Genomic DNA, 17,469 nt, shown 5'->3' on the forward strand with positions numbered 1-17,469 from the left:
AAATTGACCAGGACGGGCCTTAATCGATTCTGCAACATAATCTATTATAATGCTTATATCTTCATATACGAAAGCTATTTTATGTTCAAGGTTTGTATTTTTAAAAGACTTTGGCTTTGGTATTTATCGTTGTGAATGTAACGAAATATTGCAGCTATTTTACAAAGCGCGATGCATTCGCACGAACGTAGTCATTTAACTGTAACTGTGATGGCTTCAGCTGCAAAAATGCAATTGAACCATTCAGTTCGTGAGTACCTAAATCCGCAAAGCCTTTGTTTGAAATAACAAAAATTTGAAAATTTGGAAATTCAAGAAGATAGTCACGTGACAAACCATCAAATACAGCAAAGGTCAATACAGGTCATTGAGCTTTTGTTATTTGAAAAACCACAAAGTTTTTGAAAATACTAAACATGAGATCCATGTAAATTGTGTGACAGAATTTGCTTCGTTTGTTGGCAGAGCAGATGAAAACACCAGCAGTCCAACACCAGCATATATGTGCTAAGTGTGACGTCTCGGGTACGATTTACAATACAATCAAAACGAGACGAGTTGCCAAGACGAATCGGGCGCTTGAGTGGAATTGGTGCTTTGGAGAATAACAGATCATGTGATACACACACAATCAAAAACAATTTTGCATCACAAGTTACAAGACTTTGCAATCAGATTTTGTCTGATTTGTGCGTGTGTTGCACATTTATTACTTTGCACGTGTTTAAGAAGAATCGGCCTGGCGTAGGCATGCACACGGACGCGATAAATCCGTTACGATGGCGAAAATAAGTATTGCATTAATTTGAGAGGAAACGATAAGCCGACTTGTAAAATGCGTTTAACGTAAGTGTATTACGATAAAATACATTTGCAATGTACTGAGATGGTGAACGTACAACAGGCACACGCTCAAGTCGCAATGGCGAAATAAACCGCAGTCCTTGAAAGCTTTCGTAGCATTTCACGTTTCTGATGGGAGTTGAGTAAATAACGTTTAAAGATTCAAATATTTTCCACTAACCTTATATGTACATTTAAAATGAACCTTCCACAAATATAATAAATTAATAATTAATAAACAGATTTTAAATAAAGAATTTTTGGAAGGACGCCAAAAAGTGGAAATATTTCGACGATACATCTTAAAATTATTTCTTAAAATTGAAGTTTTATTTGAAAACTGCATTTGTTAAAGCTACATAACAATAAAATTAGTATATTTAGTAAAATTACTGTCGACTTCAGTGATTTTCAGAAAACGACAGATTTTCTTATGGCGCGAGTATTTTTTACATCCTCTTGTCATGAAAGTTGTTAAAACTCGATACCTAAGAAAAGGATAAATATTTAGACTTAAAAAAAATTACATTTAAAAAAATGTCAAGATGGTATGTTTGACAGTCGCTTAAATCAAAGTTTTGCACCGCCGAAGTATTCGATATGAGTTAGTCGATTCGTTGTCACTTGTTTTGATTAATCACGTTTTCCAAGCTTTAGAACTTCAATCAAGCATCCTGTGGCCTCATCATACAGCCAAACGGTTTTTTCTCGTCTTATTAATCCCATATTGCAAAAGAAACTGTAAACCAACTCTGAAATCAAACATTTGCCGATCTAAAATAGCAAAATAATATTTGACACCTGGGACAATTTTTAAAATAGGGAGAATGAGATAAGCTCAGCTCGACGTATGAGGTTGTCAGTGGTTCCATTCGAGCGTGCAAGGAGTTCACACACAACGGAGAGAAGACAATGAGGAAACCGTACACATTTAGCTCAAGAAAAAACCAACAACAGATAAGAGATGCTTAGTTCTACAGGGGCAAAGCGTGTATTTCTTGTAGAAATCAAACGCAATATTTCACTAAGTTTAGCATTGGGATTAATACACACATGATCCTGGCAAAGAGAAATCTTTGTAAAATAATAAAATTTATATACTATACAATATTTACTACAAAGAGTCGTATAGCATTCATACAGTCCAACAGGTTTGGCTAATGCATCTCTTTTGTAATCATATATGTAAACTTAATTCTTTGGGTTGCGATCTATGATCTTCACTACCTTGTGGCAGTTCTAACACCAATGTTTCGCTTAACATTCGAAAAATAAAAAGCTTTACTTGCAATGTGGATGACGTCACCTTGTAACAAATTTAGAGCGGAGAAGAATTTTTTTGCAGCGCCGCTCAAGCTCGCCCCTTTGCGCAAGACTGCAGCTGCAAACAAAACCTGATTGTTTGGCGAAGATTTACCATTACGTTAAAATTACAAATATTGAAATCAAAGGCCTTTTACGACCTAGGTATTCACTTGCACAACAAGTTCTTTATAACTTGCTGCGCGCCTTTATTATGCATTTTGTTAAAAGAAAATAATAAGGAAAACTATAGGCGACAACGACTCATGAAACGTTGTTAGCTGCTACACATCTATTTGTTGTCTCTATATTCTGTAGTATTATAACAGAGTATGATAAATTATTAGCAACATTTTAGATCACTCAAGAAACATTCAGTTCTTTGTCGAAATTTTGTCCGAGAAAAATTGTATTTTTGCAAGTTTTCTGCGTAGAGCACACTTATACCAGATGTGAAAGTTCTATAAAGAATTTTTCGTGAAATAGATACTGTTTTGGTTTTTGCATTGGTTCTACGTATAAACGTATATACCAGGTGCGGGTGTCGCCTTATCAGTCTTGTACTTCCACTGATCATTATAACCGAGTGACCCTATATATTGCCACAAAACATTTAAAACAAAAGGTCTTAAATTGTGACAGACAATCTATTCGTATTTAGGTCAATGAGTCAAGTAAAATAAGACACAACGCAGCTACTACGTAACTCTCGAGAATTATTAAGGTCCATAAATGTCTCATAAATTTAGAACATAAACCGTTGAAAACGCCATAAACAGTCTTGCATGTGTGTTGGATATCATTCCCATAATGCATTGCAATAGCTTTAAACAAACGACGTTTTAATTGCCGCAATGGAACGTTTTCCCCGCATTTTAATTATAGAAATATACTGTTAATATTTTAGTACAAGCAAACATGCAAATAATACTTAATAAAGCACAATCTATGCTCGCTGTGCCCTTGCGACCAACCTATCGATTGCAATCGCTCTACTGAGCACTTCCATCATTATAAAGGAAATGTCGCTGTGACAAATGGTCCAATGGGCTTGTGATTTACGATTAAAGGTAATCCCATACACGCATCGTATCGTGCCATTTATTTTTCGCCATTGGCTGTAGGGAGCGAACATCGTGGTGCTAACCTTGTCGCGGACTGGTCAAACGAGAAATATGCGCTCTGAAATAAGCAACGAACGGGGAAAAGCGGCTATGCCCCACTAGCTTTAAACACGCGAGTGTAAATTATAGTGGTGCGATAACGATGGAAGGTTAGTACGGCTGCCAAACCTAGAATGTGCTTATGTGAAAACTAGAAAATAAAACTAAAGCTAAGTAAAACATAAAAGCAAGCAAAATCAAATTCAGAAAACTCATAAAATTATAAATATTTACACCAAAAACAACATTCAAGAAAACGTGAAGAACAAGCTTAGAAGTTGTTATTATGCATATACATGGTCAAATAAAACCCTACCAAAACGAACAACGTCCCAAGGATCAAAATTCGAACTCTCATTTCTGTGATCAGGGTGAGGGCACGGCATGTTGTACGCACGCAATGCATGTCCAGCCAGGACAAGATTTGCAACTAATCGGTATCCAAAATCGTGTTAAAATTTTGTTTGTACTCTAAAAATAACAAGAGTTTTATAAACTTGATTATAAATAACCACGGAAAATTCCTAATAAAACACAAAATATCTAAATCATCGTTCCGAATTTGCGTTAAAAACATGATATATCTTATACTTAAAATGATAATTGGTTTCAGACACAGACTGTTTTATTGTAATGTTATTTCACGCTTTTGTTCACTGGACGAAGGCTTATGCTAAATCTTTAATATAGTAATTTAAATTAAAAGAAGTACAATATTGGGCCAGAAATTCCTCTATAAAAGTCGTCTGGGTGCGTATACCATTAGGTTATTTGCAGCTTTATTGATAGCAAAATGATAATTTTTTCCTTAAAGGCCAGGCACTATTTTGATAGTAGTAAACCCCAGGTGCAGTTGCATTTCAAGAACTTATACATTCGCAAATGATTGGCTAAAAATTCTGAATTGTTATTGGCGAAAACAAAACGCGAAACCGCCCAAGTCTAACATGCAGTGAGTACAAGAGACAAATATTTTGACTAGACGTAATGAGGTTAAAGCTACGCTAAAAAGTGAAATGATCAGAGTGAAAATGTTTTAATTAAACAAGGATCTTGAAATTCTGATCAGCAAAAGGAGCCAATCCAGTGTCTTGCATTAAATAAAAGACATCATCGTAAAATAAGCGACCCAGGTTAAGGTGTGACGTCTATTATCAATATTTTGGAAACAAATCTTGGGGTTTTACAAATCAAACAAATCTTGGCAGCTTGAACCAACCGCTGTGGTTGACGCTAAGTCGTGCACCGCCTAAAACCGGTTTCGACCAGCTATTCTAATTTACAATTTTCGTAGTAAGCTAAATCGGTAGCCAAGTTTTTTCTTCTTTTCCGTTTTGTCTTCTGGACAACAAAACAAATGTAGCGTCATATATAATTAATAAACTGAACGTATTTACACAACAGCATTATCTGACCACAGTATACAATACGCGCTTAAACCGGACATGGTATTAAATCGAGGTCTTAAACCTCAACCGTCATATGAACAAAAACTTTCCAAACAACGGCGGCGTAAATTTTTATCCGAATTGTGTTCTTCTTAGTAATGAAAAGTAACTTAAGAAACCTGCGTCTGATTCATTGGCATACACGTATAACGGTAAACCGAAGTTCGTAATTGACGCAGTATAGGACCTTAAACAAACATACAGGCCCGAAGCAAATTTTATCGCGATTAACGCGAAAATCGAATTGATTCACTTAACGATATTATATCGAAACATTGTTCCTTGAAAAAACCTTTCTGCGGTTCTGTAACGATTCCGCAACATTACAGTCTCGGTTTCCGAGACCGATGAATGCAATTTTACTAGAGGTTTTAGTTTTACAATGGTCCTGTGCGACTTCGGCCCAGTTTGCAAAGGCCACGTTGCCACGTTGTTAATGCCTCATCCCGAAGCACTGCAATAATGGTTCTACGATTGACGTCACGTGCAAAAGTTAGCGCTATACCTTGAGACGACCCGGCACCGTGGGTAAACGAAGCTTGACACGTCTAGAACAGTACACGTCATAAAGTAGGGCCTTGAGGTGAAATCGTTGTCAATGATTCACAGATGTTGTCTTGCTCGGAGTTTGGTGAAGTCTGTTCAAAACAATTGGTTCGGAGCATTTTTTGTGATAAATTAATAAAGAATTAAACAATAAAAACATTGGAGTTATTTAGATGTTGATGTAAACGAAACTTAATTTGATTAAATATGGTCGAAAAGTTCACCCACCGTATAGCAAACACTCTTGTCTGAAATGTTTTTCAGTGTGGCAGTTACACATATCTTCTATTTTAAGTTAGTAAACATGCCTTTTTACTTTATTCCAGACACAGGTAAAAAGCGCAATTGTTCACGGTAGAGGCCATTTCTTTACAAACAGCAATAACTATAACATGCATAAGAATACACTTTTTGTTGGAATATAGAGCTTTGCAATAATATCCTATCGCTACTGATAAAGCGACTGTCAATAAATATCGATAATATCGATGCGAATAAAAACACAAGTACTTTACAATTGAACAAAGTAGCATTTACTTCAGGTAAAATTTTTTAACGCCTTATTCAGAAACAGTTAGGTTTTGAAAAAATATTGGCTGAAATATTTCCGCAGAAGTACCTTAATATTAAGCGCGATCATTCAAGTTAAGGGACTGGTTTCATTTGAAACTACAAAGTTGCAAACACAAAAGAACTGGTTTGCACAGAAAGCTCCGGCAAATGAACATGGCACCATAAACTGGCGTAACAGCATGGTAATACCGTTGTACCTTTTATAACGCAACGATGCCTGGTATAAGCATGGAAAGATTTCAGAAAAAGTTATCGATTGCAAAAACTATTTTTATCTTAAAATGTTGATTAGGTTTCTCTGAAAGCATTAAAAGTTATTAGAATTCCAAGCTGTAATGAATGAAATCGCTCATAGGCTGGTCGCATCACTGAACCGATTAGTGGTGATGGAATTGGAACTTTTAAAAATAACAGATTGTACGAGGGATATTTTAAGAGCTAGCGATTGTGTTTGAAAAAGATTGAATCTGAAAAAGCAAACTAACCGCAAACTCTATTCATAGCAGCGTCGATAGTTTCCAAAACGGGTAAATTGCCAAGAACAATGTCGACATAGCGGGAATCGTCGAGGAAAAGTTTTCATTAAATTGCTTTGTCTAGTATCTTTGCATTTGCGCTATACCAGTTTTGTGTTTCTAACTGTTCTGTATCAGACACGGAAAACTTTTTGCGTCTGATAACGAAGATGTGACCAAATAATCCTAACAAACCATTTTCAATCTAAATTCCATAACAATACAACGACCACATGCCGGATTAACGCGGTGATTATGACGGAATATCCAGCCTCAAAGTACATTCACTTTTGCAAAGTCTCCGTGTGTTGATAAATTTTCGAATAATAGTTTGCAATACATTTAGGCTGATCTCCCAGCGGAGCTTAAAAAATTTAATTACACATATTTTAAAACCCAAAGATCACTTAACGATAACCGTAATACATGATTATATTTTTTAATTAACATATTTGGAAATGCGTTAGTTTGAACGCTCAGTGTGAAAGGCAATTTCAAGGTACCGAGTGGTATGACAAATATAACCTTATACCGACAAGAAAAAATGTGGCTTGCCCCGAACAACTCAGACAGGGCTTAAATAGGGCTAAAAATGGGACATTATTCGCCATTCCGACAAAACCTTAACAGTGACTGCGAGGTTCTTTAGGTATATGCTTCTTAAGGTCGGAGAAGCCTAAATGAGATATTGTTAAACTAATTTGCGAGGTAGACATAACTTGCTTAAACAAACAAATTTATCCAAGCCTTAAATGTATAAGATATTGGAGTTTGTATACATTTACGACAGAGTTACAGAGTAAACGGCAGTTTTATTTTGATTAATGTTGTCGAAATAATATCGTTTTCAAATTATCCGTCGCTGTGCGTTTTTTAACAACTACATGTTAGATTTTTTGGTAATAACGTGCTACCATAAGCTTGTAATTTTCCATTAAATAAATTTTAACATTTATAAAATATTAATCAAGTAATTTGACAACAAAAACCAAACTTATTTTAAAGTGATAATTATGTTAAGTAGTGATTTAATCCTTCAAGAACGTCAGTTGCTCAGAGTTGTACAAAACATGCGATATGGTTGAACTTATTAAAGTCAATGAGAAAATAATAATTGTTATTTGAGTTGCCTGGATAAACAGATTGAGTTCTGAGAAAGGATTTTCATTTTTTTCAAAACTCTGGTATAACAACTATACTGAACCAGTCTTGAACATGTTAAAGTTCTTAAGCGAGGTATAAAGAATCAAGGTAAAATAGCCTACATTAAGGAAAGTTTTAGAAAATTTGTTGAAAATAAAATTTGGACTTAAAATCAGATGGCAAACGCCAAAACAAAGATAGAAAAAGAGCTTGCATGAAATTTTCTTCCCGTTTCCTGCGTGTTTTTTTAAAAAGAGGAACCCATAAAACGATGCTTTAGAGAAACCTTACACAAGATTGATTTTGCTGGCCCTGACGCCATTTGTTCACCTCTGGCAAATAGCGAATCGCCCTGAAGTTGTAATTGCCCACCGCAATTTTAAAAACTGCGGATGTGAAACGATAATGCTTCAGTTTTGTCAGCTTTAATTGTTAGTGACAAATTTTAGTATAAATCGAGCGACCAGTAGGCCTATACATTATATTGTACCAATATACCATATTTGGTCAAAGAGCTGCAATGTAACCGTAAACCAGGAACATCTACAATATATTAGATTGTGGATGTGGCTTCAGTGACGTTTAGTAAAAATCAACGAAGCTTGAAAGCTGTCTATGTATGTCGTGACACCAACGGGATGGGTGGAGAGACTACAGCAGCATTAAGAGGATATATCTCCAAAATATACAGGGTAGGTGGGTAGATCATTGAACATAAAAATCTATTAATCGCGATCACCGATCACAAATAACGTAGAAAAAAGTTTGGCAAGCGGTCTGATAGGGAATCGACTCCATATGAGGTTAAGATATGCAGTCTTTGCAATGAAACTTGCTTACAAAAAACGGCTTCTGACGCAGCTTCTTCCAATCGATTGTTAAAACTGGTTTGTACTGTACATAGCGTTATAGTTGTCTTCTCGGCGGTTACATACCCATGTTAAATAGCCTGATAAGAAAATTACTTCTGGTAACCGACAGTGAGAACGTTTATTTCGCAATAAGAGTTGGTTTCAGTTCGAAGTGAGCTGTACCACAGCCGCCAACACTACAAAAACACTAAATATTCAAATAAAACTTGGCGTGACTATTTCATCTAAAGTAGGTCACGCACCTTAGGTTAGGAGAATCAGTTTGCAAAAAGTCGATTTAAGCTATAAAAGGTTTAATTAAAATTAGATTTAGATTAGAAGGTAGATTTAGGTTACTATGTTATAACATTTAAGTTGAGTTAACAACTGACTGTAAAAAATAGCTTCGAACATAAGATTTTTTCCGGTGAAATAGTGGCAGTTAATTGAAATGCATACGTGAAAAAAAACAAAAACAAGTTTATTTACCAAGTGGTTGTCAAACTGCGCGCCGCGGGAAACTACTAAGTGGTGATAGTTTTCAAGATGTTCCGTGAATGTATTGAAAAGCGTGCTCAATTCCTATTTTTTCATTATATTTGTTATCTTACTTTGCAAAAAAATGTTTCTGTCGTAACACATATCACGCGCCATGAAAATTGTGCACTTGTGCAGCTTCTGCTGCAATCGTAACAATGAAACAAGCAATGTTAGTAACTGGAATTGTATCGTCGTGACATCAGAATTGTTCTCGTGACAAAACAATCGCTTTTATAGTTGGTTCCTACATTTTCGTTTTATTTAAGGCAACGCTTTCTTCTCTTTGAAAACTAACGACGCACTGGTCATGCCAATGTGAGTCTAATTACGACGTACTTCTAAAGACTCGAAGTTACTGCATTTACCGCGGTAGCGTTTTTTTTAATGCTGTGAGTGAGTGCAGAGAAAGCAAAAGATTTAGATTGAAAATACAGCACAAAGTAGTTTAAATCCAAGCCTTTGAGCTTTTGGTTTGTAAAAGTGAAGTTGTGACGCGAAAAACCTACTGCATGGGCTTTGTTAGTGTGCTAAAATATGCTAAAATAGATTGAAAACCACTGACAACCATTGCTAAAACGGTAAGGAATCGTCATTGAAGTAAAAGCGTTTCTCCGTCTTTGGGTATGCACTATATTTATGTACTTCACTAAGCCAAGATAATAATCTGGTTATTGAACTCAACTACTGCATTTCTGGCATGCAGTCTGGTAAAAGGTTGTTTTTCTACCGAGATTTTAGGAAGCGCTGTTTCAAGTGAACAACGTATAGACGTGCTAGAGCAGGGGTTCCCAACCGGTGGTACGCGTACCACTAGTGGTACGCGGGAGCTTTTCAGGTGGTACGCGAGCAGCTCTCCGTTGCATGCGATATACAGCATAGTAGTATAACAATTTAATTTTGAGTTGCTAAAATATGCGAACAACACTTTTATTTCTTTCCGTACTAAATTCTCTGCACTCAGTAAGCTACTTTTGTCGATCTTGCTCCCTGCTGTCATTGTTATTAATACAATGCTGCTGTGCGAATACTGGATCAAATTAGTTGTTTTGAAAATAGTGGTACGTGTTGACAATCCGTGGTGGCTAAGTGGTACGAGAACATAAAAAGGTTGGGAACCCCTGTGCTAGAGACTCTCAATTCGAAGAAAATATGTTGGACTGATGTAAATCGTCATACATGGAACTAGCTGCGCGTTTTCGGAAGATTGAAATTTCTCATAATTTCTATGAGTTAACTTACAAAAATAGCAGTGGTATTAATATTTAGACGTGAAGATTTCCCTGAAAAACTGAAGTAAACCTTGTGGTGCCATTTGAGCAGAAAGCTTATAAACTTCTGTAACATGTCAAGGTTCATTTTCTGAAGTTATATTCTGTGCGAATTAACTCAGAGATTAGATCTTAATGATCGAAAAGCGTTCAACCTGATGCGCATAGATGCAAAACATTACAAACTTTTACGATGTAAAACTTTTTCCTTTTTTTTCTTTTGCGACACCTGGAGTAGAACCTTTTTTTCAGCATCGCGTCATACCAGGGTTGCTTCCGCTTTTCTTCCCGCAGCCAGTCAAGCGCACAATCAAGACAAACGTATATAGGAAGGTTACGAAAGAACGAATTTCACAACTAGAGGCTCCCACGCAGATGAAATATGCGTGCTTGTGTGACATATTAGCAAATTTCATTTTTAAGGAAATTTCAAATATTGCGTTACTATACATAAGACAATGCAACAGCGACGATCTTAACAGCATGATCGAGAATTCGAGCTTAAAATAGTTGATTTTCTGCAAGCTACTTGTCAATCTATTTTGGTATAACAGGTATACATTCGCAGAATTTTGCTCACTTATTAAAATATGCTGGCTTAAATTATGGTTTGCTTTTCCTACGAAACAAATAGAACACAAAATAACGAAGCAACATAAACGTTTTTGAAGTTGTTAAAGATTTATAAGACATCTTTTTTGATATCCGAAATGTTGATTTCTACAACATTTACAGAATTACAGCATATGCGGTATTTGCAAGACGGAGTTCGGCATGTGAAAGATTAGTCAATAGATATTGTCGAAAGCACTTTGATAAATTAACTAACTTCAATTTTTTTCAGGTTTTGTTTTAAAATTCTGTTAAAAAATAAAAATAAAACATGAACATCTTGAATACACTATTCTTTGTCGCAGTTGTAGGCATTTTAGCAGGTATTTAAAAACTAAATACAGCCTTATAACGAATGCAATAGTAAAACAAATAACGAATACGTTATTGACAGACGTTATTGTTTGACTGGTAGCTTAAAACGTAAACAACAGATTCAGATATAAGTTATACACTACAAATAGGAAAAATAGTTCAAGTTTTTCGTTGTTTAGATGCAACGTTGGGTGCAAGTTGGTCCTACGGCGGTAAGTAGCTTTCTTTACATCTCCCACATGAAGATGATTTGGAAGAAATATTTTAAATTATCAAAAAAGATTAAAATTTTGAAAATGTTTTGTGGAAATCATAAATGAACTTAACTTTATCAAAAGCATTGGCCATTTTAAAACAGACATTCCCGCCTGGGCGACGAATTATGCAACATGCGCCACTCAACAACAGTCGCCCATTGACATTGTGCACGACGATGCGATCGTAGATACGACGCTGGGTGATTTCACTCACGCCTTGTTTGATGCGCCCCCACAAACCATGACGATAAAGAACCCTGGTTATACTGGTAAGTTTTTGGCTAATTACTAAAAATCTCATGTGAAGATTAGCTTAATGAAAAATTAAAATATTTGATTGTTTAGTTCAAATTGACTTGACTGGCGGTTACACCATCGATGACCCCAGCCTTCTTTCTGGAGTATTTAAGGTAGGTCCACCTAACACGTGATCAAAACAAGATATGCCGTAAAACTTGCCATAGTATAAAAATATACCAATTTACTGGTTTAGTACAAATTAAAACAAACCGCTTTCGTTTTACGTGTATATGACTATGGACGAATCTTCAATACACCTAATAATAAGTAAATATTTTAGTAGGCTCATTACCATATTTCTTTCTGTGCAGGCCGCCCAATTTCATTTACACTGGGGGAACTCTAGTTCAGCAGGGTCTGAGCATTTATTCAACGGCAACCAGTACTGGGGCGAGCTTCACATCGTACATTACAACACCAAGTATCCAGACCTTGGAACGGCAGCAAATGAATCTGATGGTTTGGCTGTGCTCGGGTTTTTTATAACGGTAAGTAGGCCTACACGTCGCCCTACCAGTCTTGGAATTGCAGCAGGTTTTGGTTACCGGAGGAATATAGAATTTGCAATTGTTTAATTTAAGTGGACATACACAGTTTTGTAATAAGTGTGCAATTTGATATATGACTTGAGATGAAATCTGAAAAAAGCACGCGACGGCAACGATCATGAACATAGTTGTACTAAATGATGCCGTTACGCTTAGCTTTATTTAACGTAAAATCATTCATCTGAAATAATAGAATAATAGTAAAGCAATAATAATAGAAAAGCAACACAACCTCACAGCTCGAAAGATGTTCGTTTGTCACAATACGAACCGTGAAGTAGTCGTAGTCTACGACTAAGAAATGCCCGAAGCAGAAACAAAACACAAGAAGTAATTAAGATAAAACGAGGCGAGTTAACAAAGGAATTTTCATTACAATAGTCATTGGTGCTTTTTCAGAAAGATTATCCTCAAGACAACACTGCCGTTCAACGAATGATACAACCACTAACAGAAGACCGGGTTAATTATAACAGCGAAAGTGAATCCTACACAACCACTTTTTCAATGGAAACATTTCTACCAAACAATATATCCGTGTACTATCGTTACCAGTAAGTTTTTAACCAACTGTTGTTTTAATATTTGGTAACAAGAGAAATGAAGATTTTTCATCGATAGCTTTCCACTTTTACCAGGGGTTCTTTGACGACTCCACCGTGTTATGAGAGCGTGATGTGGACGGTTTTCAGTGAACCAATTCGCATTTCAACTGCACAAGTATGACGTTATTTTGACTAGATGCGAGAAATTAAACTTAAAAACATAGTTCTACAGAAATTACTTGCAAAAGTAAAGACGATTTCAAAGAAGCTGCCAATCGGATGGGTTTTGTATTTACAGGCCAACATATTTGAGACAAGAATTTTTAGTGCCGACCGTGGTACGAGCAACCCAGATCTGGTAAACAACAACTACCGACCTGCCCAGCTTCTCAACGGTCGTACCGTGTTTCGTTCCACCCAATGCTCAGGAACCGGCTCGTTCTCGATGCCAACTTTTCATTTTGTCGCTCTGTGCGCCACAGTCATTGGTTTGATTATTGTGCGCTAAATGTTGTGCGCAAGTACGTGTTAAATTTTTGCACAATGTGTTTAAAGTGGTAAAGATTTTTTTACAAAATTAAAAAAAAGTTGATCCACAATCATGTAAACAATACAGAAAATAGTAAAGTATGTTGTCATTTTTTAGCTAAGTATGCTTGGAACTTTTGCGTACGGGACAAATTTTTAATGTTTAGCTACAGTATTATGTGCTTATGCTGCTTAGTAAGAAAATGTCTGCAGTATGTTTTGCATTGGTATATATCAACGTACAATAAAAAGTGATGACGAGCAAACAAACGTGTTTTCATACCACAAACAATGCTTCATGTATATATTAAGGCGAACACCGATGGTAGCAAACAAAAAAGCACGACATGAGAAAGCTAAAAATATGTTTTTTGCCGTATATAAGGATAAATTTATTTATTGTCATTGCCATTGCATTTTTAAAAATTGTTAACAGCAAGTTCATTTCGTTTTCGTACGGTATGGCAACTTTTCGGCACGGAACTGCTTTACACAACATATCAGCTTACCGTTTTTATTAATTTCATTACTACTTCTAGGGCATTACGACTCGCCATATGCATATTTGAATCCAATTTTGTTGTAACAGCCCGAATCAATAAGACAGCTTGCTTATAATCAAATATTGGACAGGACAAACCTAAAATGAAGCATAATTGTGTATTATAAACAATGACAGCCTCTATTTCTGGAGCGTGAGTTCACCTTTGAGATGTTTCACCTACTTGGAAGTTACAGGAAAGACGTTTCGGAAATCCCTTCGTGTTCAGAAAGCGGTTTAATTTCGCTCATTTCCTGTTTCTGACATTCAGATTCTCTGCGAGGATTTTGAATGCATATTTTTGGAATCGAGACAACCAACCATTTGCACCCAAGCATTAGAATTATTATTGATTGATTATTGTGCTTAACTATTTCCGTACAATCTTGGAAAAACGTGACAATTAACATGTTTTCTGCTGAGTAAACGTAGTTTTTAACCTATCGGCAATCATTTTAAACTCTGACCTGCCATTATTTTTTGAATTTTGTGAAAATAAATTTGAAATTTCATAAGCCTGTTGATGAGTTTATTGACAGTTTTTAATAACGTTATTATGTTGTTGACATACAAGTACATTGTATGTCCATAATCGCAACAATAGTAAACAAATTTTGCGAAAGATTTTATCAGTGGTGATAGACTGATTGCGAATTTTTCCTGGGTAAAATTTTCTTTTTTTCCATGCTTCCATCAAAGTGAAGACGAATCAAAATAGTATCATTGTTTTAGTTGAGAATAACAGTATTTTAAAGAGAGGGTAAAGATTCGGATATCATGCAGCACTGTACCATCAAGAACAGTTGGCAATCAGTAAGTAGCCTATAAAATCAGCGAAATAAACGAAAACGCAGACCAAGGTCACCTAATTTTCTGATCCAATTTCCATTACTATCGAAAATACATACATCAGCTATATATTAATTCTAACCTAAAAATACAAAACATTTATCAATTGATCAGTTCTAACTTATAAACGTCAAAGCTCTGGAAAAAATTACATTCATTGCATTTATATCCGAAAGACTCCAACATAAGATAAAAATAAAATATTGTCGTTATTACCAAATTTTTTTAGTTTGAAAACTATTATTATACGGCGTTACGAATGAGGAAAATTGTAAGTGTATTCGATATATTCAACAAAATGAACTTCAAATTCACCAGCAAAACAATCGTTTGCTCTATATAAGCTGTTTCAGTTTACAAAAGATAATATGGCAGACAAATTCTTCAATTTTCGAAATTGTAAATGATCATTCTTTTAATTAAAAAATTTGCATAACTTTGAACATAAGCACTAGTAGTAGCACGGCAGTATTTAAAACAGGTATTGACCCGTCTGCCAAAGCACGTCACAGGAAACAATGCGCTTGTATTACAATGCATCTTTTTTTCCGGACAAGAAATTGTGTAGCGTTTGAAATGACGCAGTATTAGCCTAAATGTCAATCATGTCCTAATAATAACATCAGACTGACACCAAGTATCGAATTAAATGAACCTATCAGACAAACTGATAATTTAAAAAACGACTTGTGCTCTGGTTATTTATGGTATACGCGTACACTTGCGCAGATCGTGTCTTAAAAAGGCTAACTAATACCAAACTTGTCCAATGCATCTAAATGCCTGAACGAATTTTTTAAAGATATGTCAATTCCAGTGCAGATGGTAGTGGTAGCCAATATCACTTCGTTTCAAATACGTTGGATTTTCGTTTTATACCAGGCCGTAATGGTTAGAAGAAAATTTTGATTCGAAAAGAGAGTCGTCTTTCTCGTTGGCATAAAGTTTTATCTTGCTATAGCGTATAAATTCTCCAAAATGTGTAAAGATGTGACAATTTGGATGTGACGGTGGCATTACGCCACATGAGATTTTTATCTGGTAGTTGTCGTAAGATCGTATAACAGAGCCGAGAGTCTTACGTAAAGTCTCACGAAGAAAAGTGGCTTCCAGTTATGCAGTACACGTATGTAGGACGATACTTGGAACAAATTGATTGGAATAGCAGGTAGGCAGTAAAGGTAGATGAAGACAAGTAGGGTATGTTGTGGTCAGTCAAGTTCTACATCCATGTAGGCTTTTCCCTGTTTGAGCAGAAACGAAAAATATGCCGACACCACATCTTACCACCACCAAGTGTCTATCATCAGTTACAGGTTTATAAGGGAAATAACCGAAGATAATAATTAAACAAAGTTCATCTTTTATATATATATCTATCTCATAACATCAAATCATTATAGAAAGTTAGATTCATTGTATCTACCGGAACATTAAGTATAGGTATATTTGATAAAACGTACTTCACGCCTTTCATATGCAAATAAGTTGCTATAGTTCTGTCCGCAAACTGTTTCATTTTACAAAGGAATATTGATAATCAATTTCTTTATTTTTTTTTAAATAGTTTAAGCCTTTAAGACGCAGCTAATCCAGGATAATAAATAACTTGTTCAATTGCTTCCGTCTCTCATAGCAGTAGGCTTACATAAACCTTATCAATCAGACGCAATTAACAATTATCGGAAGTTTTTCAAACAATCTTTATCGTCTCAATCGATCGATTGATGCAGGGTTATGACATAAACCAATGCATTATACAAAAGGTTAATTTTCAAGATCGCTTCCATACTCTTGGGTTCTGTTATAGAATCCTGCCCATTCGTGCCATTGTGGCTGGTTTTGGAAGTTCACCTAGGACTTCTGCTAACTATCCAAAACAACCAAGCAGTATAGTTTGGTACTCTTTGTAGAATACGTGCTTAAAACTTTATTTAAAAATAGATGTTCGCATGTATACCATCTGCGAAAAACATTATACAAAAAAATTATCCTTTCAATAAGTTATTAAAGAGAAACATATAGAGAATATCCTTGTAAAGGTGTAACAAATTGAAAACACGTCTTGATTTTTAAAACAGTGCATAGCGATCAAGGTAAAAAGGAGCTGACAAAAAAGCCAAAAAAATTCGCCAACACCTTAACCTCAGTGGTTCTTTTTATAACTTGTGATGAATCTGTGGCTTGTGATGAATCGATTTTAATCAAGTCCAAAGACATTCTTGTTCTGTATTTCAGCTGCGATCTATACGATAAGCTGAACACTATATTTGCATGAAACATTGCACATACATTAGCTTTCCTAATGATTTGCTTACACTGTTTTCTGTGACTGAGATGGCACAGAGCAAAATGTGTACTTACGCGCTAACATTTAAAGAGGAAACAAAGTCCGAAAACAAATAGACCTTGAAGTAAGAGGCAAGCTCAAAAAAAAGTTGATCTTAAATGAAAGAATAGATGTCAGGAACTATAATAATATGTAAATGAGTTAAACAGATATTGCCTAAAACGTATGAGAGTTGCTGCTAACTATAACGAAGGTGGAAGTGATGATGACGCCACAATGAGAAATCAACATCCTTGTCAGGGGGCGTTTGAATACAGTTAGTTAACGTATTTTATTTGGAATACAACTACGCATAAGTAGGCGATTAGTTTAGCATGAAAATGGTTCCGGTAACTTCCATAAAATAACAAACATGAGTTAGTCAAAGAAGACATTTTATACTGACATCAGTTGTACCCGGCATTTACGTTAAAGCACCTGAAAGATGACACA

The 17,469-nt window shown here is 35.5% G+C and overlaps 1 protein-coding gene across 1 annotated transcript; it reads left to right on the forward strand.

Moving 5' to 3' along the window:
* The first annotated feature begins 11,015 nt into the window (after window positions 1-11,015).
* Window positions 11,016-13,567, forward strand: LOC143469585 (carbonic anhydrase-like). The gene is made up of 8 exons (XM_076967332.1): window positions 11,016-11,127; window positions 11,299-11,331; window positions 11,478-11,645; window positions 11,722-11,786; window positions 11,988-12,164; window positions 12,624-12,778; window positions 12,863-12,944; window positions 13,068-13,567. The coding sequence occupies exons 1-8, from the start codon at window positions 11,076-11,078 to the stop codon at window positions 13,275-13,277; spliced, it is 942 nt and encodes a 313-aa protein (XP_076823447.1). The 5' UTR covers window positions 11,016-11,075; the 3' UTR covers window positions 13,278-13,567.
* Window positions 13,568-17,469: the final 3,902 nt, after the last annotated feature.

This window comes from Clavelina lepadiformis, chromosome 8 (assembly GCF_947623445.1).
Source record: "Clavelina lepadiformis chromosome 8, kaClaLepa1.1, whole genome shotgun sequence".
In the NCBI taxonomy this organism is placed as follows: domain Eukaryota; kingdom Metazoa; phylum Chordata; class Ascidiacea; order Aplousobranchia; family Clavelinidae; genus Clavelina; species Clavelina lepadiformis.

Excerpts from the sequence above, each read along its gene's own strand:
- LOC143469585 (XM_076967332.1), top strand. The coding sequence starts at position 11,076 with ATGAACATCTTGAATACACTATTCTTTGTCGCAGTTGTAGGCATTTTA. Across the intron at positions 11,332-11,477 it reads TGCAAGTTGGTCCTACGGCG|ACATTCCCGCCTGGGCGACG; the intron begins GTAAGTAGCTTT and ends ATTTTAAAACAG. Across the intron at positions 12,165-12,623 it reads TGCTCGGGTTTTTTATAACG|AAAGATTATCCTCAAGACAA; the intron begins GTAAGTAGGCCT and ends GTGCTTTTTCAG.